Genomic DNA, 25,573 nt, shown 5'->3' with positions numbered 1-25,573 from the left:
AGAGTAGAAAACGCTGTAATCGTCAATGAGTGAATGGCACTCCAAAACAGCCAATTAGTCCAGCCCTCACAATGCTAATGAATGACCAGCACCCAAGTCAAACGGTGTCAAGAAAACCAAGTACAGAGTCTAAACAGACTGGAATGCAGTGGAATTCATAAATCTACCACTGTTTCTGTCCCAGCTTCTGTCTACAATCCTGACAGGAAAAAAAGTTTGCTGGGTCTCATCTTGCTAGGGATCAAGATGTGGTAGGTTAATAGGCAAGACAAATAATTTAATGAGTGGGGTAAAAAAACCAAAAAACTAATTTTATATGGCAGGTATGGTATTTTTGGGAAAGTCTACATGAGGCCCAGCCACAATAATTAAATTAAATTACATCATGCCCTGCACAAACAGAAAATGTACAAAAAATATCTTAATTATTTTGTTAATGGTTTTTTTTCCCCTCATTATCAGAGAATACCCCGAGACATAATCTAGTGAGCCTTCTATTTTGCAAAGAAACAGAGTCTGTGGTCTAAATATTTAAACTTGGAACTGACACCTCGCAAGACAATTTGATATTCTCCATTAGGGGGTTCCATAGAAAGTACAAATATCTGGGAAGATATAGAAGGCAATCTTGGCATCATTTGAAATTTTGAAACTTAATTGCAGAAATCCATTACTAAAGAGTCTTGCAGAGGGACAAGAATGGTCTCTTAACAAATGCAATGAAAAAGCCAAAACAGACCAACATTTGTTTCACATAGCCCTACGGCCATTTGCCAAAATCCTTTTTTTTTTTAATCAAAAATTTTATTATTTCAAGCCTTGGGATGCCACAATATTAAGGACTCTTCTGTTGTTGTCTTGTGCTTGAGAACCTAGTACAAAGCCAACTTAATCCAGGCGAATACAAGATTGGAGGATTTTATTAAGTGTAAATGTACCGTATTTCCCCATGTATAGGACGCTCCACTGTATAAGACGCACCTATATAAATCATGTGAAAAAATTGAGGATAAACATTATCCTCAATTTTTTCAGAGTATTTGTGCAGCTTATACAGAGGAGAGACAACAATATAGTGAATTCTGCCTTACCCTGTCAGATGATCCCTCTGTCTGGTAAAGTCTTCTGTCTTCTCTCTGTCTGGTCCTGATGCTGGAAACCCGATTAAGGTCCTCTCTAGATGTCCGGATGTCCTTTCAGGACCTTGACAATCCTTTCAGGACCTCAAGGTCCTGCCTTTCAGGACCTTGTCAAGGTCCTGAAAGGACATCCGGACATCGCAGAGAGGACCTTAATCGGGTTTCCAGCATCAGGATCAGACAGAGAGGAGACTTTACCGGACAGAGGAGTCATCTGACAGGGTAAGTGCTACTACCTCTGTATAAGACCCAGTTATTAGACCCAAAATTTTGGGGAAAAAGGTGCGTCTTTTACATGGGGAAATACGGTAATTAATTTAGAATAGATTTTAAAATTTGTGTTTAGAAAAGCAATGCGGCGATATAGTCCTAACAATAAGACAATGACCAGGTTTAGGAATTGCAATAATTTGATCATCTACCACTTTGTGGGGGAGAGGAGCAGCCTTTTTCAAAGCATGTTTTAAATACTAGTGTAAGAATTGGGACTTATTTCATTTGAAAAGCCATAGAAGCCATAAAAGTCATATATATTTACTAAACCCTGGGTTTGAAAAAGTGGAGATGTTACCTACAGCATCCAATCAAATTCTGGTTAGCATTTATCAAGTACATTCTACAAAATGACAGCTAGAATCTGATTGGTTGCTATAGGCAACATCTCCACTTTTTAAAACCCGCAGTTTAGTAAATATACTACAGACTCTATCCTTAGGAAAAATAGTTTCATTTCACGCTCTGTCCAAGACCTATTAAGTGCATTTAATGTTTCTGAAGTGAGGGAGAAAGTGTCTGCTGTAGGTTGATGCCTTTCATCATATTGTAGAATTTAGAAAGGTGTGGTAAATATATTAACTATCTCCAATAGGTCAGATATTGTTTGTTCTCTACCATTACTTAGCCGCTGAATTCTAATTCTGGCAGGCTGTCCTCTATGCTTACAAGCCAGAAGCTGTTTTCCCTATTGCCTTGTATATAAAAAGCGTAGCAACTCTTTGAACTTTAGGCAGAGCATGGAATCTCACAGTAGAAGCTCAATGCAAAGTCTCTGCACTTAGAAAAACCAGAGAATAGATCTAAGAAAGCCAAAATAGACCTCATAAGATGCCTAGCTATGCTTTTCTCAAAAAAAGCTAGGTGACAAAAAGTGGGTGATTTGAAAACGTGTTTGCATATAGACACTATAATATTAACGCACAAACGGTATGTACTGATGCAAGCAAAACATCACACATTTAGTTGAAAATATAAATACATTATTTAAACTAAAACATTTAATAGATCTAACACACTACTCTTAAACCAGTGCAGGTTTTCCAGGTCACAAGGGATATAATTATCTTACCTGTGGATCTATTACACTGTGTCAGTCAGTAATGAGCACACCTGTGCTCCAGCAAGGAGATGTGGAAAACATGCACTGCATTAAACCATAAGCAATGAAGACCAAGGGGAGTTTGCAAGCTTCAAGGTAAACCTGGGTGAGGGTCATTGATCTAGCTTTTCATCCTTGACAAATTCAAGCTCCAGTGCAGAACTTTCCTCAGAAACTGGACTCACTCAAACTCTAATTCGGGACATCAGCGCACTCCACCTCTGGTCCAGTTGTTCTGTTTTCACATATTGCTTTATCTTAGGATTTTCAAGCCTGCTTATGAAGTGAGAAAGGTAATAGTGGATCCATTTTTCTGCACCAGGAGTTTTCATAGACATCCCCACATGTACATTAATTTAAATTCTCTGAACACTTAAGTGACCGAAAAAAAAATTGTTTTCTCTTTGCTAGGGTTAAAAGAGGACATGTCAAGGAAAATTTGGATATCCCTAAGGCCGGAGACTTGTCTTGCTGCTTTAAGGATCTGGAAGATGTTTAGGTCTTGGCAGTCTGTGTATTCTGTCCATACTAAAGTCCATAGATTGTAAGCTTGCGAGCAGGACCTTTTTACCTCTCTGTATGTGTGTATCATCCAGTATTGTTTTATTACTGTTTGTTCTCAATTGTAAAGTGCTACGGAATCTGCTGGCGTTATATAAATAAATGTTGATGCTGATGATGATGATGATTATGATATCTGATGCTTAAGGCAGCAGGCTACTGAAAAGGACTTTTATTTCGGATTCCAACTCTGACTTTAGCACAGATGCACGTATGACCCACAGCCTGAGTTTGTTGCAATGAGCCTGGTTGTCAAACTTTTCAAGAGGAGAGAGTGTAGTGTAGTCTAAACCACATGGTCTGCTTCCATCCTCTATGGACTTCGGATTAAAGGAAAGACATTTTTAAAGCAAATATAAATACAAATATCATTTAATTCTTGACTAATTTGTTACTAGATTTGTAGTGGATGGTTACGGGTCCTCCCAGGCAGTGGGGACAAGTCATAAGAGAGTTTTGTAATAGATGTGAGTTCTGAGACCATGTTGGCATTTCTGGATCAGTGAAACGGGGGTGCAAAGGTCATCTGGGGCATTTTTTTTTATTACTGAGATTATGGATAATATTCGGCCCTTTTGAAGGTTGGAGGTGGAAGTATATCAGGTGGAAGTATATCAGGTTTCCCAACACATTATCAACTTGTAAATGTGACTTACAATGCCTTTATTAAAATGCTCTTTATCTGTTGGCCGACAGGAAAGAGGAAATCCTGCGAGACTCCGTGGCTCGCAAGTGGAATCCCCGACTTCACCCATAGCACCTCTGTCCAGTCCACAGTCTTGCAAAACTAAGCAGCTCTGCACAGGATGCTGATAGGTGCTTCCTTCGTTGCATTAATTCAGCCCATCACTGCATGGAGCAATAAACGCATACCCATTAATATATTAACTTTCATGGCAGTTAACATGGTTTGTGTTTCTCTTAATGCGAGCGTTCTCTCTGGGTCAGGAGAACCTAGATGTATGGCTGATATCAGTGGATCTCTCTGGAGAGAGGTTCTGTTCTGCACTCTGCAGTTCATATTGGGAGGCTCCAGTTTTCCCTAAGCAAGGTCTGAATAGTTGTAGCATATAGCATGTCAGCTCTTGGTTTCTTTTGGCCCATGGAGGTATGTCTGTAATTCAGTCCAGGAAATCCAATTTTTTAATACGTTTGATGGGATTAAATGTACCATTTTGAGGAGTGGATATCAAAGAGCTCACTTAACTTGCAGTCATCTCCACATCCAGCTAGGCTCTGCATATTTCATTTTCCATAACATTCCTCGGGTTTCCTCCACTTCCTGCTGACAATTTCACAAACATACTTTAATATGCAGTTCTGGATGTCTGGCATGTGGCCCAACACCACTTTGCAGGATTATTAGCGGTTTCTCAGCATTCTGACCCTCAAGCAATAGTGTAGTCTGCAGACCACAAGGACAAGACAGCAAGGCCAATATTCTCGTAATTTGATAAGCAATATATGTGTGTAAAAACACAGTGTTATAGTTACAGCTTCAAATTCCAAAGAAGCAATACTACCACAAAGTATTGTCAGTTGGAAAGGAATGGAAGAAATCAACTCCTTACACAAAGAAAGAGGAGTGATCATACTTACCAACTTTCTGTTGGTGAAATCCGGGAGCCTGCAGAGGAGGTGGGCGTGACGGGGGGGGGCGGGGCTCCAAGTGACGTCATTTTGGACCTGCCCCCATGACGTGATGACGCAAAATGCGTCATTTGACAGCGGGGGGCGGGGCCAAACGCCGCGATTCACCGGGAATCGCGGCGTTTGGGACTTAATTCTGCCCACTTCACTAGGAAGTGGGCAGAATTATCCAGATGCGGGGGATTGCCACACTCGCCCGGGAGCCCGGGAGACTCTCGCAAAATGCGGGAGTCTCCCGGATATTTCGGGAGAGTTGGCAAGTCTGGGAGTGATCCCTCCCAAAAAACGTAATAAAACAAAACAAACAGAACACACAACAAAAAGGGCTGCAAACTATTCACAGTTAAAAACATAAAACCAGGGAACGCCACAGTAACACATTTGTGCAACGATAAAATACAACTCATTTCAGCCATAGCTGACCATTTAAAGTCATTGATTAACGGCAGACTTCAAAAATAAGTAAAATATTATACTACCAATTATTACAGCCTAGCACAACAACTGATAAAGGCATCCTATATTCAAATCTGCCCTGTTAGTAATGCTAATAAATGATTAGTTAACCCCAAAAACAATTTTGAAACCCCATTTTAATAATAAAAGTCATCTTCCCTTACTAACCAACTGCAGTGCTTCACTGGAAAAAAACAAAAACAAAACAAAACAAGAAAAACCAAAAGAAAACACACACTTGCCCATGAGTGTGCACGCTCACCTGGTTAACAGTGTAGTTTGCCCTTATTCTATTATTCTGGTCTACAGCATTGCAGGGAGCAAAATTTTGGCAATATAGGACTCTTGTAATAGAATGGTCCTTAGAACATTATTAAGTCTGCTAATGGGAAGATACAGTATGTCAGACATTAAAAACATACATCAAAATCAACATTTCCAATGAGCAAGTACAGTGTACATCACCTAGCTCAAGGCACACATTGGATGGTGGCTTGCGAAAGATGCATGTCTATAATACTAAGCACTTGGGAGACAGAGGGTACCGAGTCCTACAAGACCATTGGGTCTTGTCTATCCTCTGGTATGTTGATAAGCTGTCTGCCCAAGGTTTAGTTTTAATGTGGCAGCTGAAAATCTGGTCATTGCCAATTTGTATTAAGAAGAACTATCACAGAGGAACAAACAGGTCACAAAACAGAACAGCAGGATGACACCTGCAACATACTAGACTGGATCAGGATACTTATTCCTATTAGAGAAGACAAGTAGTCCGCAAAGGAGAAGGAATACTGTAGCTCAGTGGTTATGTTTTGTTGGCTAAAAAACAATGACATAGACTTACTAAAGATCCTGTTTACAGTCCCAGGGCCTGATTACTGCTCAGAAATGGACATTAAACCAATGTATGCAACTGCATACAGTTCATGTATGAACACAAATTACACTTACTCCTTCCTACTACTTGAATGGCGGAACAGGGTGGGAAGCAATGTTCTCCCCAGCACCTATTTCCCGGGTCCTCCGCCTGGCTCTTGGAACCCAACAGAGTTCTATTATAATTGAATAAACCATTGTTTCTCCTATTAGAACAGGCACTATGTGAGCACTACAGCCAGCAGTGTGTGTTAGACCACTGACCACCAGTCTGACCAGTCCTGGCAGGTTTGGGCAATAACCTCCAATACTTTTCATTATTATTGCAAAGTATTACAACTGCCCCCACCCTGCTGCTTCTTAGTGCCACAAGGCTGGAAAACTTTTCTTGGGCGAACACTGGGAAGGGAACATTGGCAATGCACAGTAAGGGCACACCGACGCACATGAGGGCGATTCAAGTTCTGGGTATTGCTAAAGTATGAGGGGGGGGGGGTTTTAGCCGTATCATTTGCACCAGCTACAGGGCAGGTGTGAGTGCCGACTGATAGTGATGACTGTTGCGGTATCGTCTTTGTATTAAAAACTAAACGTATACGTCCCACTAGATAGCACAGAACATATGTATGCAAGTAGGAGAAACTATAAAAATGTACTGTATATACAGTATGCAGTAAGAACATACTGATTTATATATTTAATAAAAAAAAATGAAAACAATTTTTTTTTTTTACAACACATTTTTAATTATTACAGAATTATAAATTGGTAATTTTCTTAAAAATATTTTTTTTTCCCATGCGTTCTGATGGGACTTGATATTGAACATATGAATCTGCGTATCCTGCAGTTTGTTCTGTCTGTTAACATACGATAAGTACTGTTTAGGCAGAGCGTACTTATATCCAGATTTTAAAAACGGAAATTGTGCGCAGGTTGCATTCAAAGATGAATCAGGCCCCTGGTGTCTGCTTCCGGTTATCTTTGATAACTCACTTTTGCCCAGGCACCAAAACAAGGCCGAAGTTAAATTGCCAGGGGCAAAAAAAAGAGCTACACATTGTATTTGTTACATAGGAGGATAACAGGTAAATAAAATGAAACTAGTCCTCATGGAAGCCAATGCTGTGAAACAGCTACTTTCCTGAGAGCAAGCTAAATGCATTTCAAGCGATAAGCCATTTAAGCAAAATTGCTAAACATGTCAGGATTTGTCAATGCAATTTCACCCACACACTGAAATATAATACACCACTTTGTTTGAACATGTCATTTAAAAAAGAAAAAAAGAAAAAAAAAAAAAAAGAGTGTACTGCAAGAGATATGAACACACACTTCTGTGCTGTACTACTGCAAATTGGTAATTTATTACAAGGAAGTAAACTCCTTCTACTTGTCATCAAGACATTAAAAGACTATTCACTGATATAAATACAGCATTAGATGAAGCTCAGAATGTACAACACAAAAGGAAAACCACAAACAGGAGTTATCAATAGCTACATGAGAACATGTTATTCTTATGGGTTTTACAATTTACTTGGCACAAGGTGAAGATATATATTAAAGTATTTAAGTTAGGTAATTAACTAAATCACCTCAAGGTATGATAATTGTCAGCTAAACCAATGGCCATAAACTAGGTACATACACTAAAAAGGGATTTCCAGACTGTCATTTTCAAACTTACAAACCAGACTATAACCCCCAAATCCAAATTTTATCAGATACTTTCACCATTCTGTTTCCAACCCGTGATGCCCATCATAGAGTCGTTGTACATGATTCAGCGTGAGACATACGTCCATTTATGTAGCGTATCTTTCCTTTTTTCACTCTGTGCATGCTCAGAAAGTGAATGCATGCAACGCAGACTATTCAGACTTGCAACTTTTTGGCACCAACGCTTCCTTAGGCAAGATGGCGGGAGGGAATGTGTGCTGTAACATAGGCAATGTACACTAACAGTGTGTTCAAGCAATTGCATACAGATTCAGACTGGGAAGCAGTCGCGGCTTGTCAAGGACAAGTGTACTTAGCGGATGATGATGAACGATCAAACTAGTCAACAGCTTGTAATTTGCGAATGATTCGCAGACGTTTGAGATTTTAGTAGTTGCTTGGCCATAGATTAGCAATCACTGAGTGTGTTCTAGCAAATGTATTTAATTTCTGTACGCATGTCAGGAAGTCGTCACTCCTGTATTAGCCAAGTTATTCAAGAATAATGATGCCTCATAGCAAATGTGTAAGTGACCTATAAAATAAAAAGGTTTTTGGACATGTTCGCAAGTTGAACATAAATCTTTGTTGGTGTGTCTGCCGTCAAGAGGACACAACTGTGACTCATTCAGACCAAGGCGCATCTCCAAATCTGAATTTGGCGCACATTTACAAACACATGCGTGCAACTTTTTCAATCGCAAGTTACACTTACCCTTACCTTCCACTCTGAATCAGGCCCTTTATGTTCAAGAAACACAACCTCTAAGGTCTTATCATGCTGGTACATTGTCCCTACTAGTCTCTTTAAAATGGTACTACAAATCATTGTTGGAGGTTTTCCTTCCAGAAAGGCTCACTTCTTCCGGTCTGGTGAAGTTAAATAAAATTCTGGTCCAAGGTTGAAAGAATAATGTAAGATTATTCAAACAATTCTCCCCATCTGAAGCATATTATTCTGCCACTTTCCAATTCAGTCAGCTAGTACTCCACTAGACTTATTCAAAATATCTTCAATGCAGCCAAATGTCAAAAAGAGCCATCTTTACAGGCAGTGATTAACAGAATTTGGTAGGTGTATAACATGGAATATGTGACTTGTATTGTGAAAGATACATATGCATCAATACAGCACCGCCGTGGACACTTCTTTGACAGCGCCGCGGCTGCTGTATAGTACAGTGTCGTATGTAGGAGCACTTTGTTAGTGGATAGGAGGGGTTTCTGGAGACCCAGAAACCCCCCCTGCGTGCGCCAGTGGTTCTGTAAAAGCAGGGGGGTCTTCCCAACACACTCCTGATAGCCAGCAAAAAAAATAAAATCCCTCCCATTTGTAAATAAAATGCAAACGTCTTAATTACACACATTTGCAAATACATGATAAGCCACCTGCCACGTCATAGTGCTTCTGCTAATAGGGTGGTCCTAACTCTAAACAGTGAGATTATCCATATTGGTTCATATATTTAAGAGTTTTTAAAAGTAGAGAGAGCATGTGGGGGGTCAGACTCACGGGTATAAGTGACTGGTTGCCCGTAAACAAATGCAAAATAAGGAGTCTTATCAAGTTTGTATGTTCTCTCCCTGTCTGTGTGGGTTTCCTCCAGGTGCTATGGTTTTCTCCCGTTGACCAAAAACATACTGGTAGGTTAATTGGCTTCTGACAAATGGACCCTAGTGTGTGTGGTAGGGAATTTTGAAAGTAAGCTCCAATGGGGCAGGGACTGATGTGAATGATTAGACCAGACCACTGCTGTTGGGCAGATAATGCGGCAGTGTGGGCTAAGTACATACGTGCTGGCCTCAGAAGACAAAGCATTTATACATTGCAGGTAATGGTAGACCCTGCTTATGTCATTTGGTGCGTTAGAAAAAAAAAAGGCATCTTGTTTAAAAAAATAAAAATAAAGGACATATATGATGTTTTACCAGAGTTCCTTGCATATAATTGAGAAGACTTTATTCCACATTACCATTTCTCAGTCATGTCAACAGGTTTCTACAACAAAGTTATGAAAATAAACTTACATTTCTAGGAAATAAGATGCATTGCATTAACCAAGGTTGTTCCTATTGACAACCTTGGAAAGCCAGGCATGTTAAACGATCCTGGAACAAGGCCTCTGCTTAACTTGCTGTAAAGCACAATGAGTTTGCAGACATAAAGTTGCAGATTGATAATGTCTGAATAGAACAGTGACTATTCGAAGCATATACTGTACTGTAATTGATGTAACTATGGGACTTTAGTCTTCAGCTCAATAGGTACAGTGCAATCACCAATAGCTCATAGAGTTGCAATACATTTTATTTATTTATATTTACATTTCTTGAAAAGAAATAAAGTAAATACAATATGCTATATTAATAACATAGTAAATAAGAAACAATAAATAATATAGTAAATAATAAATATGCTACAGAGAGATATTCCTGTAAGTGATAGATGTAGGAAAAAAAAAAAAATCAGTGAGTTCTGATGTCATCAGTACAGTGCTGTAAGAACACTATTAAGTGGAGACTGTATAAAGGCACTAACATTCCACAGGACTCCTAGGGGTACAATAAAGCTATACATACTTAGGGCTAGATTTACTAAGCTGCAGGTTTGAAAAATTGGGGATGTTGCCTATAGCAACCAATCAGATTCTAGCTTTCATTTATTTAGTACCTTCTACAAAATGATAGCTAGAATCTGATTGGTTGCTATAGGCAACATCCCCACTTTTTCAAACCCGCAGCTTAGTAAATCTAGCCCTTAGCCTCATTTACAAAGTGCTCAGAGCTGGTACAAAAGTCAAGCAATTTTGCAGATCATCCCTTAAAATTCACCATCTACACCCCTGTATAGTTTTTTCACAATTTACCCCACAAAATGAAATCTTGCTTCTGCACTGCTCTGTAAAACCAGACGGTACAGTGAACCTACTTGACAGTTGGCAAGGCTCTCACTCTGCCCTACACCTCCTTACAGCCTGTGCAAACTGCCTCTCCGCTGCAAATACTGTCATCTTGTTCTGTAACGCTATGCGTTTTGATGCATATATAGGCACACTGCGGGACCAATGCAGATTCTGCCCTGCACCCCATTTTGCGCTTATAAAGTACCTTCACTGTCTGGTTCAATGAATTGACAACTCTGCAACTGAAGTCGAGCAATTAAAAATCCTTCTCTTCACCCCCCCCCCCCTCACCCCCCATCTCAGGCAGTAATTGTAATTTACAGAAGTGGGCCACAGTGCAAAAGCTCGGGATCTGCATAGCGCTTTGTATGCACACAAAAAGACTTGAATTTTAAACATGTTGGAAACCAGTAGTCAGCAGTCAGTTAAAAGTCTCCACATTAAATAATATTATACATACTTGCCAAATTTTGCTGTCTCACTTCCGCCCCTGGTAGCGATTCCTGGTACTGTGCAGTGGGGAGGGGCTTAACAACAAAAATCATGGGCAGTACGGTGGCTAAATGGTTAGCACTTCTGCCTTACAGCACTGGGGTCATGAGTTCAATTCCCGTCCATGGCCTTATCTGTGAGGAGTTTGTATGTTCTCCACATGTTTGCGTGGGTTCCCTCCGGGTGCTCCGGTTTCCTCCCACACTCCAAAAACATAGTGGTAGGTTAATTGGCTGCTATCAAATCAACCCTAGTCTGTCTGTGTGTGTGTGTGTGTGTGTGTGTGTGTGTGTGTGTGTGTGTATGTTAGGGAATTTAGACTGTAAGCCCCAATGGGGCAGGGACTGATGTGAGTGAGTTCTCTGTACAGCGCTGCGGAATTAGTGGTGCTATATAAATAAACGGTGATGATGATGATATTATTAAGCTTTGCCTCTGCCCGGCAGAGAGCCTGAAATATCATCCTTGCCTACTTTCCCGGACATTCCGGGAGCGTAGGCAAGTATGATATAATAAGAACTTTTAGAAACACACAAAAGGTACACAGATAATAAATAGTCCCTCACAGATAAAAACTGAAATTGCATCATTAATGGAGGTGGCGGCCATAAAGGCTGGTTTGCTGTTTCCATAATGCTCACTTGCAGCCAGACTCTCACCAGATTGAACAGGGACAGTCCCAAGAACTAAAATGTGTTATTTGTGAGACAGACACTTCTATAGTGTAATAGAAACAGCACAATAGTTTTGACATTTAGTAGGCTGAGCAAGTATATATGGAGAAGACCACACAAACAAACACAATTACCAATACAGTAGTAATTTAATACAACAGAATCGAAAAAGGTTTAATGGGCCCCAAAATAAATAAATAAAATACTCCAGACACACAAAAGGGGAAATGCTGGAAACAAAAGCAACCTAAAATTAGAAACGGTCAATCTATCTTAACATCTTAGATCAGACACCAACTGCAAAGGGAAGACATCCTGTAAGTAGCTCCACCAAAACAAGAATACGGACAGATAACCAAATCACTTACTTTACACAGACTTCTGGGAAGACCGTTTCTACATTTTTTTTATGGCAATAAACACAATATCACACATTAGTGCATAAAAAAAGCAATAATTTTAGCACACAAAAACTTAATTGCAAAAATAATGTTTCATCAATATTTTTTTTCTTTATTAGGTTTGTGGATCATTGTGTCTATTTATAATATTATAATAACATACAGAAAGGTCCCAAAGGGGCGACCTAAACATCAATTAACCTTCAATATAATCATTAGACTTTAAAAACAGCCCAGCACTGTACCATGCTTTCTATAATGTACTGCAATTGCCAATTGAGCGCACAGGCTGGTGACTGGACAAAGTCCTTATTCTGCATGCTGTAAGGCTTACTATCTAACTTAGCAACGTGTTGATATGCAGTCAACTATCCCAAATATCACCCTCGCCCACTCCAAGAAATCATTATGGGTCAATGCCATCCAAAAACGAGCCTCAACTCTCAGCCATTTTTCTCCAAATCCTGGGAAACTCACCTTGCAACGCTAATGAAAGACTTGTATCTTTCCAGGAATTGGAGAAGCAGGACAGACAGTGCAGGTTCATTTTTGCATGTAATTCACCCATGCCTGCCTATTGGAAGGAGCAGCCGTAAGAATCTTTGATATAATGTTTATTAGCCAATCACTTTACTCTCACAGTAATTACTTCTAAGCATGGCCAACCACAAGACAGGGCCAACTCATGGGAGACATTGTAGTAATGGTGAGGATTGGCCTGGGGCCAATTTTCCCCTCTTGCCAGCCCATTGTGGCCCTAACTTTTGGATACATTTGTCGAAGACTGATAAACCATTTTAAAAATGTATTCTGAGCCCTTAAAAACAAGCAAACTTCTATCCACATTGTAACATATACTATATGAAAACAGGGTGAGGTTTTTCACTAACATTGAGTTGTCACCACTGTTGTAACAACACAATGTTACATGCAAAGATCAGTCATTTCTGACAGTGTTATAGTAACACAGGTTATTTCTAGATTGATCTAGAATTGTTATAAATAGGATCATAGCTCAACAGGAACAAAGCATCAAAGGCAAGTCTAATGTTTATATTGTTTTTATACATGTACAATGATTTGGGCTATTACAAAGCATGTTATATACATCTGAAATAACATTTATTACCAGAATAAACAATGCTATATTTCTAGATGGAAATCATTTGGTGGTAATAACTATCAACTTCAAACTAAACATATTCTAAGAACTGTACATGTTCTCTATTGTATCAAACAAAACACTCTTCAAAAAAATAAACTCATCAGTGTACAGGTCTGTTAGGCTTCTGTAGTGAACTTGGCATGCCACAAGAGGGGAAATCCTTACCTTTAGACATTTCTAAAGCTATGGGCCTAACTGGGACTTTCTGAGTGACCACAGTGACCTCCAAACATGAAAAAGGGGAACTCCAAAACCAGATAACAGCAGCTTCATATATCAATATATAACATAGATTTAGTATTTGAGTATACATAAAAGGAGTCAAGAAATATAGCAAGTGAATAAAATATTAAAAGCTACTTAATTTCAGCAGTATTGATCAATTCATTAACAAAGTGCATTATGACAAAATTCAGTGTGAGTTCCCCAGAGCGTTAAACCTACCTTTAGTACAGCAAAACAAGTAACTTAAAATTAAAGCCCCTTGAATTATAAAAAATAAAATAATATGTGCAATTTGCATTATAGAAACCATTCTTTAAAAAGAGAAAAAAAGAAAAGAAGACTTATTTTCATGGTCTAACTCGAATTAGATAGATCAAAAGTAACTATTCATTAGCGACTATAGGTTAAAAAGCACATATACACAATTTTTATAATGTTTTATGGAATAATAAAATCTCATAGACTTGTAAACAACTTTAAAATTGCCCAAACACAAGCCCAAAACTGAAAAATCCAGATACTCGGGCCGATTACCATATAAATGGATGATGACACCGTCTATGTACCTCCCAAACAACATGTGATAGATCCCAATCACGTTTATTGGTAGTGGCAGTGTTTTTATGCAGGTACAGCCAAAGAGGTAGAACACTGCTTAAATAGACTTCAAAATTACACAATGTGTAGGCACCTTAAAGCTCTAAAAAAAAGTAGTTCTCATGTGTACTACAGAAATGACTGCTTTGGCAAATATATATATATATATATAATAAATATATCTGTCAAAAGTGTTCAGGTTTGCTATATAGTAGCTTTAAACAGAGTACTTTGTGTGACCACACCACAGATAAGCATTTAACAGCTTCAAGCAAAGTTGAGTGATCTAATTATATAGGCCTGTATTCTTCAAAAGGTCACGCACGGAGGAAAAGAACTTTGACACTTCAGATTTATCAAAGCTGTCTGTCACCAGTATCTTTACCTACAAATATAGGTAAATAGTATCAGAAGTACATTTTAAATATATAGGGTGTCACATGAGCACACTATCCTTGTTACAACACTTTGCAAACCATTTATTACTTGTAACACTCGAAAAGACAAAGGGAATGGAAAACACAAACTGTACACTTGTCATTTCAATATGTCTGGGTTACTGGTAGGCTTAGTCCGCAGGACAAAGAAAAAAACTATTGTGTTTGCATGTTGACAGTGCCAAAATGAAAAGCTCTGCTGATGGGCAAAGCACTAGAGTACGATCTAGGAATACAAGGTGCTATTACATGTAGTGTCCATAGTGTTCCTGTCACAGTCTACATACAGGCAATGACGCAGAAAGGCTTCTAGAAGACACATTTATAAGCTTTTAGAAGGTTAAACATGTGGCTTGGCTTGACTAACATTAAATTCCACCCAAACCACAAACTAAACAATCCCTCTAATTAGCTATTTCCTTTTCTTAACTGCAATCACTGTAGTTTTAGTGAGTATATTATAAAACAAGTGAAACCTGTCCAACTACCTTATACCAAGTAAATGCAGCCTCTGCAGAAGCATCATTTAATATAGCAACCAAGTCTGTGCCTGTAGCTCAAATTTAAATACTTAATAAAAAAAACATGCATATGAATTATTTTTATAAGGGTAGCTTTTTCAAATGTACAATTGCTTATAGTAAATTTATTTTACGTAGTCAAAGATTTGATACTTGTAAAATCAAATTTTACTATGTTGGAATTGCTAATTAGTTTGCATGCGCATTAATAGAACATAACATGATTTCACAGCAAAGAAGTTATCAACAATTATATACAAACCAAAATAAAAAAAACGCATGCTCCACTCATGAACATGCTAGACACATAAAACACACTTGGACCTGCTTGAAAGAACACCCTCCACAAAACCAATAAAAAATAATTTTGTATAGCATACACATGATAGCTGCATCTATCAGTCTCTGATGGATCAGACTGTCACAAGCCACACACTGCTCTACTCTTCCCGCTCAGCATTTTCTACCCAAGTGGTTCCATCTGAGAGTACATTAAATCTATGCTCATTTTGGGTGAAGTTGACTGACAGGTGTTTTCACAACAATATTAGATTGTAACAATCGTTACTATAAAGCTGGGTACACACTACAGAATATGCATGCACTATAAATGACTGTTTGGTCAGATATTGCTTTAGTGTGTATGCTCCCATGATCATGTTTTATTGCACCAAAGCACATCGCGCCTGTTGATTTGGTTTTCTAAACGTCCTAAAACTCACGATCAATGATGGAACGATGTTGGGCAAATGTGGAAGTGTGTATGCACTAAGACCAGCAGTATAGGCAGATCTCAGAGTCACAATCTTTTAAACAGATGCAGATAGATTTGAAGGTAAGTTGTGTAGGAGTATACTCATAAAACGGCATGCTCATTGGGACTTTCAGTCGCTACAGAAATGGCATGTGCATTCATTTTCTATAGTGTTTCCAGCTTAAGAAGCATTAGTTCCCATCCTGTCTGTAGACTGTTACAACACAGAAGTCTTTTGGGGGGGGGGGGGTGGGAAACAAGGATGAGAATGTTTAAGAAACCTGTGCACAGGACAAATATGCTGTAACTTGCAACAACCAAAAGTGCATTAACCTCCACTGGTGGCAAGCAAATGCATCTCACGCTTTATACATCCAAATCCAACAAAATAACTATCTAGGGGGCCTGTTAAAGTCATACTGGGCTTGTTACTTTTTTCTACACTCTCAGAAGCATTATGTATGGGGTTACTGAACCGCTTTTTTCCAGCGCAACGCTGAGTGGCTGTGGGAATGGCCCTCGAAACAAGTGCCCCCTTTAAAATTTTTGTGTAATATATATATATATATATATATATATATATATATATATATATATATATATATTGAAAAGTTTTTAAAAAAAAAGTACGTGTGGCATTACAACCTAAGACAACAGCAATTGCACAAAGATTTTAGCATTAGCAAAAACTTTTTTTTGTTTTGTTTACTGAGCACTTAAGAAAGCTCAGATGTACAACTATATGATGCATGCTGGTAGCAGTTTTGGCCTAATAAATGTAGCCCATAAATATCAGAATAGCCATCAAAGCAAGATGGATAATGCCTAAGCATCACAGGTAATTTGATAATTAGAAGGAATTTAGAGTTGTCACATCTTTTATGATGAACATTGGGAAGAAAGAAAAACAGTGAGGTCCATGACTACACAGGAGTATGCCTGTAAAGTAGTGTGACACTAACATAACAAACATTGGGAACTCACATTTCTAAGCGGACAGAAAATTATGTCATTACATTATAATCTTTTAACACACCCATAGCTATAGGGCACCAATAGACAACAAGCAGACTGCATCGTATATCATGCATGTCAAAAGTGATCTAGTCTATTTATATAGTACAAAAAATATATAAAGGATTAAATTAAATTAAATCATAAAAACAGCCACAGCATTTGGGCTGGAATTTCATTACGGAAGATCAGCTATAAAGTCAGATAGAGTACATGGGTAATAAAACACTACAATATTACAAATAAAACTATTAAAGATTTCAGCCAACGTTTGCCCAGATGATGCGACTCACGTGTGTACACATAGCAGCACCGACTGAGTTTCACCACTCGTAGAGAAAGTATTGATGTTTCAGGTAAGAGACAAGAACGTATTGTGCAGAACAAGCAAAACTGCCTTCATTTAGACGCTGTCTCACTTGTTTCTGGTGATGGCGGTTATGGTTGGACACATGGCAAGAGCAGGAAGTGGGACAAAATGTTTTTTCTTTTATTGGGACCACAAGACTGCCACAGAATCATATAGACCAGTGTATTTTATTGTCTAAAATATAGTAACAACTTTTATTGTGTTGCCTCACAAAATCTGCAAACTCAATTTGTCTCATTATAGACTCTCCCCTGAATACTTAACACAATGGGCTAGATTTACTAAGCTGCAGGTTTGAAAAAGTGGGGATGTTGCCTATAGCAACCAATCAGATTCTAGCTTTCATTTATTTAGTACTTTCTACAAAATGACAGCTAGAATCTGATTGGTTGCTATAGGTAACATCCCCACTTTTTCAAACCCGCAGCTTAGTAAATCTAGCCCAATGTCTCTGTTATACTAGTTGCACTGAAAGTACACCTAGGTCAGTGTTATTTTGCAGGTTCTCTGCATGTACTATATTTATCTACAAGTAGTCTTTTTGGAATTAGATGTCTGGTAAAGTTTATTCAAGGGTGATCGAAGTGACCCGCAACGTCAAAACACCGAAATCTTTAATTTAGTTCACTGAAAGTTATCAAAGTGCAACTACACACAGAGGGGTCTATTTATGACCCTTCGTTTTTTTTTTCTGTAGAAACTTTTCAATCCTCATCGCATAGATGCGGATTGAAAAGTTTCTCATATGTATTAAAAATCAACACAGGAACAGCCGTTTCGAAAAACGGCTGCTCCTGTGAAGTCTTACACTTACCTAACACTGTATTCTTCTCTTTTCCTCCCTCTGCGGTGCCGATCGTCCCTCTTTCAATCCCTGTGCGCATGCGCCGACTGGTAAACTCGGGCATGCGCACAGAGATCCGTGTCTGCAGGAACCTGAAGCATGTGATGGAGGGATCATGTGATCCCTCCACACATGCGCTGTGCAGCTCTGCTCGTCAGAGCAGAGCTGTTTTCAGTGTAAAGTTTCACTTATGTTAATGTACGCCAGCTTCAGATGGCATACATTAACAAGTAAAAAAAAAGAAATATTTCACCTGCCAGTTTTTAATACATAGCGTTACTGAGCACTCCCCATACATTGTTATGGGGAGTGCTCAGAAAAACGCTAATGGGTGCAAAGCAGCAGATATCTCCGATATGCTAGATTAATACATAGGGATTTTAACGGTAAAGCCCCGAAAACAACGTTTTCGGGGCTTTACAAGGGGGAAAAACTTTAATAAATAGACCCCAGAATATGAAAACACACATTAAAATAAATTGAAGTGATAAAATGTGTGTATCAGTAACACAATATGAACATACACTTAGTGGAATTACCAGGAGTCTCTCTCCAAACCTTTAGTACTCTGATGTAAAATCAGAACAAATTTTGCACATAGGAACGACTTTTACAGAAATATGTTGGCATCCTGTGAACCACTACCATAGTATGTCCTTATTAAACGTAGCTGTATTGACAATCAAGAAAGGGCAATATTATGTAGTTCACGATTTACTACAACAGATATAATAATTTTCTAAGGCAGGCCTTAGATCGTGTGCATGATCTTTGTGATAGGATGTCAAAACATATGTAATTTAGGCCAAGCAACAGATTTATTTATAATTGGATAGTACTGGTATAGGGAAGTAGTGCTAGTGAGTAGACATGAGCAAGCAATCATGGATTAGCCAGGGTCCTGTGCTCGGACAGATGCCCAGGTGCTGTTATGGGAAGTAGAAAGTTACCTGGTTGGTCATGTCATAGACCCCCTGTTCCACTTTTCATCCAACACTTTGTCAGAGTAGTGTCAATAATAAACTCCTAATAATTACAGAGTTGCAGGAAAAAAATTATGCAAAATACTGATATATATCTAAGACATATTACCAGTAGGTTAGTGACAGACACAAAGGCTGAACCGATTCATCAGACAATAGTTTTGAACATATACAATCTGTTTGAGAATGTTCAAGCCTATAGTTTTTAAACTGGCCACACATGGTGCACTCTTGCCACTCAGTGATTAGAGTTCAAATCTGGCAAAATAAAATACGACCATTCAGCTCACAGGCTTGGGACCTATAAGTCTGGCTGCGATATTGGCCAAATTGGCAAATATTTCCATGTGTGTCCAGCATTAGTGGCACATATGCCATTTAGTGGTCTGCACTGGTGTGGCTAGCTTTAGGATCTAAAATGGTACCAAATCATTTATCAAGAGGTCATTAAAAATCCCTGAAGTGTAGGTAGCCCTATTTAAAAAGAACACATATACCTTTATGATGCTTTCCTATAAACGTATTTTGTATGCCAATAGTCAGGAGAGAGCATTATTAGTTTATTGTAATTTTTCATGGCTTGGAACAAAACCAAAATAGCCATACATACAAGCTCCAAAAATGTAATTATTATTATAAAACAAAATCGATGAACCAGTGATCGTAAACTAGTGCAATATAAAGTGTAAAAGACATGTCACACCTTAAGTTAGGTGACATGACATCCCGGCATGTCACCAATACCAAAGATATACCGCACAAGTTTGCCCAAACAAGAAATCAACACAAATAAAATGTTGCACTGCACAAGACCCTTGAAGGAAATAGATGAGGTTACAGATACTGGCAGCACTTCTTCACTGCCTATAGCGAAACGATGAATTACGCCATATTCAATATAAGGAAATAAATGACAACTGTGGTGTATTAACGCATTCGAACCTGGAACAGATCTATTCTTGTCACTACGAGGGTTCTATGGAAACAAAAGGTGCATTTTCCCTGACGCAGGCCTGCAGAGCAGCAGGAGGGCTAAGCTCCGTTAGAAACACTGGCGACGTAACCCTGTCACTGCCAGTGGGTGTGTGACTTCTACCAACTACACCCGTCACTGTCAGTGAAATGACAGCTTTATACTGTACTCCCCCAACGTTTATAATGCACTGTTGACAAGCAGGGACTATAGTTGCCCCCATGTTTATTACCCACCTCCAGGGTCCGGATCTCCTGCTGCGTGAGGTCGTTAGAGGCGGCGCATTGTGTGCGGAGCCCCCGCAGGTTGGACATGGAGATGTCGATCATGTTCTGGATGAGCTCGCAGTGCTGCCGGGCGGACAGGGCCAGTCCGCTCTCCCCACTCCCCAACCCATCACCCCCCGGCTTTATCTCTACCATCTTCCGACTATCCATCTTCTCGGCATCTGGAACCGTGCAACCGGGGTAAACGTCTTTGTTAAAATATATATATATATATTGATAATAACTATAATCCCACTGGAGTGTAAAAATAAACCAAAGCTAATAAAATGTGCAATTAAAATACACAGTGCGAAAATTGCACAAGCGGAGCAAAATTTGCCAGATACAAATGTGCAATGATTAAACAGCAAAAGTGACGATGTGCATGAATTAAGGTGCTAAAAATGCAATGCATCAATGCAGGGTGGGGAATAAAAAAGAAAAAGTCCAGTTTTATCTCGGTGCTCTCCAATCCCCCCACCCTGTAAATAAAAAAAATCCGAAGAAGCGATGGTATTAAAATGCACGGAGAGGGTGTCAGGACCAGCAAGCTGATCTAAATAAAAAGGGACGAGTAAACTAATAGTCTGACAGCAGCGCCACAGAACACTCGCTAGTAGCTTCCCCCTCTCTGCTTTTTAATGTCAGACAGAGCTCAGGTCAAACGCAAGGAATGCTGGGGCTTGTAGTCTTCTGCATGAGATCACACAACACAGAAAGAGATGCTTTTGTGAGTCGATTGGTGTCTTCCTCAGTGAGAAATACTTTCACTTTTAAGTCACTGGAAGGCAGTCTTCCTCCCTGTCCATTACTATGCGTATAGATATTACCATTCTGCCAGGCTAGCTAATGTCTAGGCTGGAAAATTCAAAATGATGCAGATCTTTTTGGGAATACTGCAGTGTGCTTATGATAGCATCATATATATAAAATGACATATTTTTCGATTTTAGTTGTGCATTTGCTGTTTGTGTGCTACATTAAGCAGCATGATGTAATCAAAAAAATGTGTCATTGATAGCTTTGCATCACAAAATAATATGCTACAGTGCAACATGAAATGAGTTGGACTAAACAAACTGGTGAAATATATCTAGAAAACCATAACACTTCCATATATATTAAGCCATGTTGAAGACCACTTCCTAGACCAGTCTCAATACACACACTACCAGTGTACAAATTAAATGTGACAGAATGCACAGACACATTTAGAAAGTTTGCCTATGATGAACATTTACACACACACACATACTTTACATATCATCATCATCTTCACCATTTATTTATATAGCACCACTAATTCCCCAGCGCTGTACAGAGAACTCATTTACATCAGTCCCTGCCCCATTGGGGCTTACAGTCTAAGGGGCACATTTATCAAGCATCGGCAAAACTGAAAAATAGTTATCAATCCTTATCGCATGTATAAGGATTGATCTATTTCTCAAATTTATGAAAAAAGGATCACAGAAACAGCAGTTACGAAAAACTGCTGTTTCTGTGATAAAAAAAATTACACTTACCCCGCCTCTTCGGAACGCGATGTCCTCCAGGTCATTTGGCTTCACACTGGAATTGCGCATGTGCAGTTCGAAAAATTGCACATGCGCATAGACATCCCCGCTTTGTCTCTGCAACTATAGTTGCAGAGCGAGCGGTGAGTGACAGGGAGGGATCATGTGATCCCTCCACACATGCGATGTCCAGCTCTGCTCTTCGGAGCAGAGCTGTCAGCACTGAAAACTTTCAATTATGATAATGTACGCCAGCTTTTTTTCGGGACTTGTTAGATAGCGGCCAGAGCAGTCACCATACTGTTGAATGGTGACTGCTCGCAAAAACGAAGAGGAGTGCAAAGCAGCAGATATCCATGATATCTGCTGCGATGCACCTTTAATAAATTTGCGGAGGACACATCGGGACCTGATTTCCATGGTAAGTGCACAACCGTGCTTTCTTAAATATGCCCCTAAATTCCCTAACACAGACACACAGACTAGGGTCAATTTGTTAGCAGCCAATTAACCTACCAGTATGTTTTTGGAGTGCGGGAGGAAACCTGAGCACCCGGAGGAAACCCACGCAAACACAGGGAGAACATACAAACTCCTCACAGATAAGGCCATGGTTGGGAATTGAACTCATGACCCCAGTGCTGTGAGGCAGAAGTGCTAACCACTACGCCACCGTGCTGCCCACATATCCAAAATAACACATCCAGGTCTCTGCATTGGGAGAACTGTAACCAGCTTTATGTCCCAGTAGAGTAACTATAAATATCAGTGCCTGATTATTTAAAAAGTATGTCTGAAAAGCAGAGAAAGAAGTTGAAGTGAAGGCAGCAATGAGCTCTATGTATCGATGTACTGTTGCAGTGTTTTGTTCTTGGAGCAGAATGGTGCCATATTTAAGAATTGTTTCTTGCATACATCACAGCACTGCTCCCAAAACAGATCAGAGTTGGCCTCTGCCACCTTTAATGTAGCGGATTATTTTTCCTTACATAGAAGGGATGGGAGTTGCGCACAGACCACATGGTACTGATAAATCTCATTACTAATTACCAGCATGCGCAGTGTGACTGCCCCAACTCTTCCTTCAGACACTCCCTCGATGGAAAGCCATGAAAAGGAACAGAGAAGAGGCAAACATGGATGAAAGAGTGGGATTGTGCCACTCTTCTTCATTTTGCCTTTGTGCATTAGACCCCCAAGATATTTAGTAAATGTTGTAGACGGGATGCACTAGCCAATAAATGTAATTTATCTGAAGGTGGAACGCCACTTTAAGGAACATAGAAGTTGGCTATGGAAAACAACTGATTGGTGCATACTGTATAATTGCTAGTTCACTGTAAGTATTCCTGCTCATTTTCCTCTCATTCATTTATCTGTGTAAAGTTGGTATGTTCTCCCTGTGTTCGCGTGGGTTTCCTCCAGGTGCTCCAGTTTCCTCCCACATGCCAAAAACATACTAGTAGGTTAATTGGCTTCTATTCAATTGACCTTAATCTCTCTTAGTCTGTGTGTGTGTATATTAGGGATCTTAAAGTAAGCCCCAATGGAGCAGGGACTGATGTGAGTGAGTTCTCTGTACAGCGCTGCGGAATTAGTGGCGCTATATAAACAGCTGATGATGATGAGTCGTTTGTTTTATTTTTTGGTTTGAATCTGTACAATTTTTTATCATTTTATGATGTTAATTTTTATTAATTTTGGTTTGTTTTTTTGGAACATTTTATACTATTGACTCTAAAGTACAGTAATGCAAGTTAAAAGCAAACATTTGTAAAATAAATAGAATAAAATAAAATACAATCACCACTTTCAATATTGTGGACATACTTATTTTCCCCTCCACAGTTTTGTGTTTGCTCAGCCACTGGAAAACAATTGGCAGCTGCTGGGCATGAGGTCAAGATCATCATACAGCTGAAGCCTGAAACATAAAACCAGCACACTGTTATGAAAAGACTCCACTCAGTATTTCCAGAAGTGATGCTGTGAACAGAACCATTATTTCAAGGAATTCTTAACCACTTGTTTTTTTTTTATGGAGCCTGTATAAAGCAACATTTACATCTTTAACATGTCTTTTAAAAAAAGTATTTATCACAATAGTAATACCAACGTATTAGGATCTTATATATATATATATATATTTAGCATTGTATATTTTAAAAAACAGTATTCTTTATATCCTTTATTTTTTTGAACAAAATTATGATTTTTAGCATAGGTGGTCTTGACTTATATAGTATGCAAACTATGCCAGTCATGTAACACTAATAGTGTAGCCTGAGTAAAAGCCTAATTGCAATGTAAAGTTATTAATAGAAATACCATTGGTTAGAAAAATTTGTTATAGAGATGTGCCCTTGTCTCTCTGTCAGAAATGCCTTAGGCATTATTTAAATTAGCTGTTGGTGTTTTGCAGAGTCAATGTACTGAAATCATTCAGCTTGATGATGTCACAGGATGTGTCTCAGGAGCACAGTGAGCATGCTCCTGCCAGTATGTGGGAGGCCTCCTAGCTCAATAATCAGGGCCTGATCAACCACTAGGCTGACCAGGCTGCAGCCTGGGGCGCTGGGTCCCGGGGGGCGCTGCGCTGCGGGTATTTATTTATTTTTTTCATTCATTTTTTTTTTTTTCGGGGTGGGGGTCGCCGCGGGGGGGCGCCGCGGGGGGGTGGAGGGCTCGACGATCAAAAGCATTGGTGGTCAGTGGTTAGCAACACACAGCCAATCACCAGGCTGCCTGTTGCTATGCAGCAGACAGGAAGCAGGACGTCTTCACTTCCTGTCTGCTGATCTGAGGAGAGGAGCGACGCTGGCACAACTACTAAAAAAGATAGATGTTGTCATATATGCATACACCAAAAAAAGGGGTCAATATCAACTGGTATCAATAGTAAGCAAACATATATTAGCTGTCTTACATACACAAAACAAAACATACAAACATTTTCCCTTGAAAAAGAAAAAAATTCTGCATATTATTCTTATATTCATACACACCAGTCAAGGACAATTACAGAAAGTCTTGTGCTATAACGTATGTACCTTGCTGTACTAACAAAGAACTCTGGTAAAACGTTTGTTCGTTGTATCTGTTCAGGGTAAATTATTCTGACATATCAGCAAACACAAGGTTATTATACATGAATGAACGTTCACCCACAATTCTCCATTCTGTACCTGTACCTGCTGTGATTGGTCTATACCAACTGCGAGTGCCCATGTCTGCATCTATAAAATTATAGAGGAGCCAGTCTGATGGCAGTGGTATGAGAGAAGATGGCGGAGGAGGAACAGATGCAGGAGGAAAGTGACAGAAGTGATGGAGGAGTGGAGGGGGATGGAGGAGATGGAATGCAATTGACAGACAATAAAAGAGCAAAGCCAATGAGCCCAAGAGAAATTGAGATGATGGTGAGGGTGCTGGACCAGCACAACTACAACTCAAAAGTGAAAATATTGAAAAGTTAATCACTGAAAAGAAGTGATTATGCGAAAATTCCTAAATCAGATAAGGGATAAACTTGTTAAGGAAAGAACAAAATTCCAAATCCAAAAGCAGTGATTACACTTAAAAAATAAAGAACAAAGAAGGCTTTTGAGAATCTGAAAGAAAATCAAAAAAGTGAGTAGTAAAAGTGGTTACTAAAAAT

The 25,573-nt window shown here is 39.2% G+C and overlaps 1 protein-coding gene across 1 annotated transcript in view; it reads right to left on the bottom strand.

Annotated features, from left to right (window-relative positions):
• KSR1 (kinase suppressor of ras 1) overlaps positions 1–21,072 on the bottom strand; it is a 156,788-nt gene extending 135,716 nt beyond the window's left edge. The window contains 1 exon segment of the mRNA XM_075194955.1: positions 20,369–21,072. Coding sequence (XP_075051056.1) covers positions 20,369–20,569 — 201 coding nt within the window. The 5' untranslated portion in view covers positions 20,570–21,072.
• Positions 21,073–25,573: the final 4,501 nt, after the last annotated feature.

Source organism: Mixophyes fleayi, chromosome 2 (genome assembly GCF_038048845.1).
Source record: "Mixophyes fleayi isolate aMixFle1 chromosome 2, aMixFle1.hap1, whole genome shotgun sequence".
NCBI lineage: Eukaryota > Metazoa > Chordata > Amphibia > Anura > Limnodynastidae > Mixophyes > Mixophyes fleayi.
The sequence above is the reverse complement of the archived record's forward strand: the minus strand, read 5'-3'. Positions and strand labels throughout refer to the sequence as shown.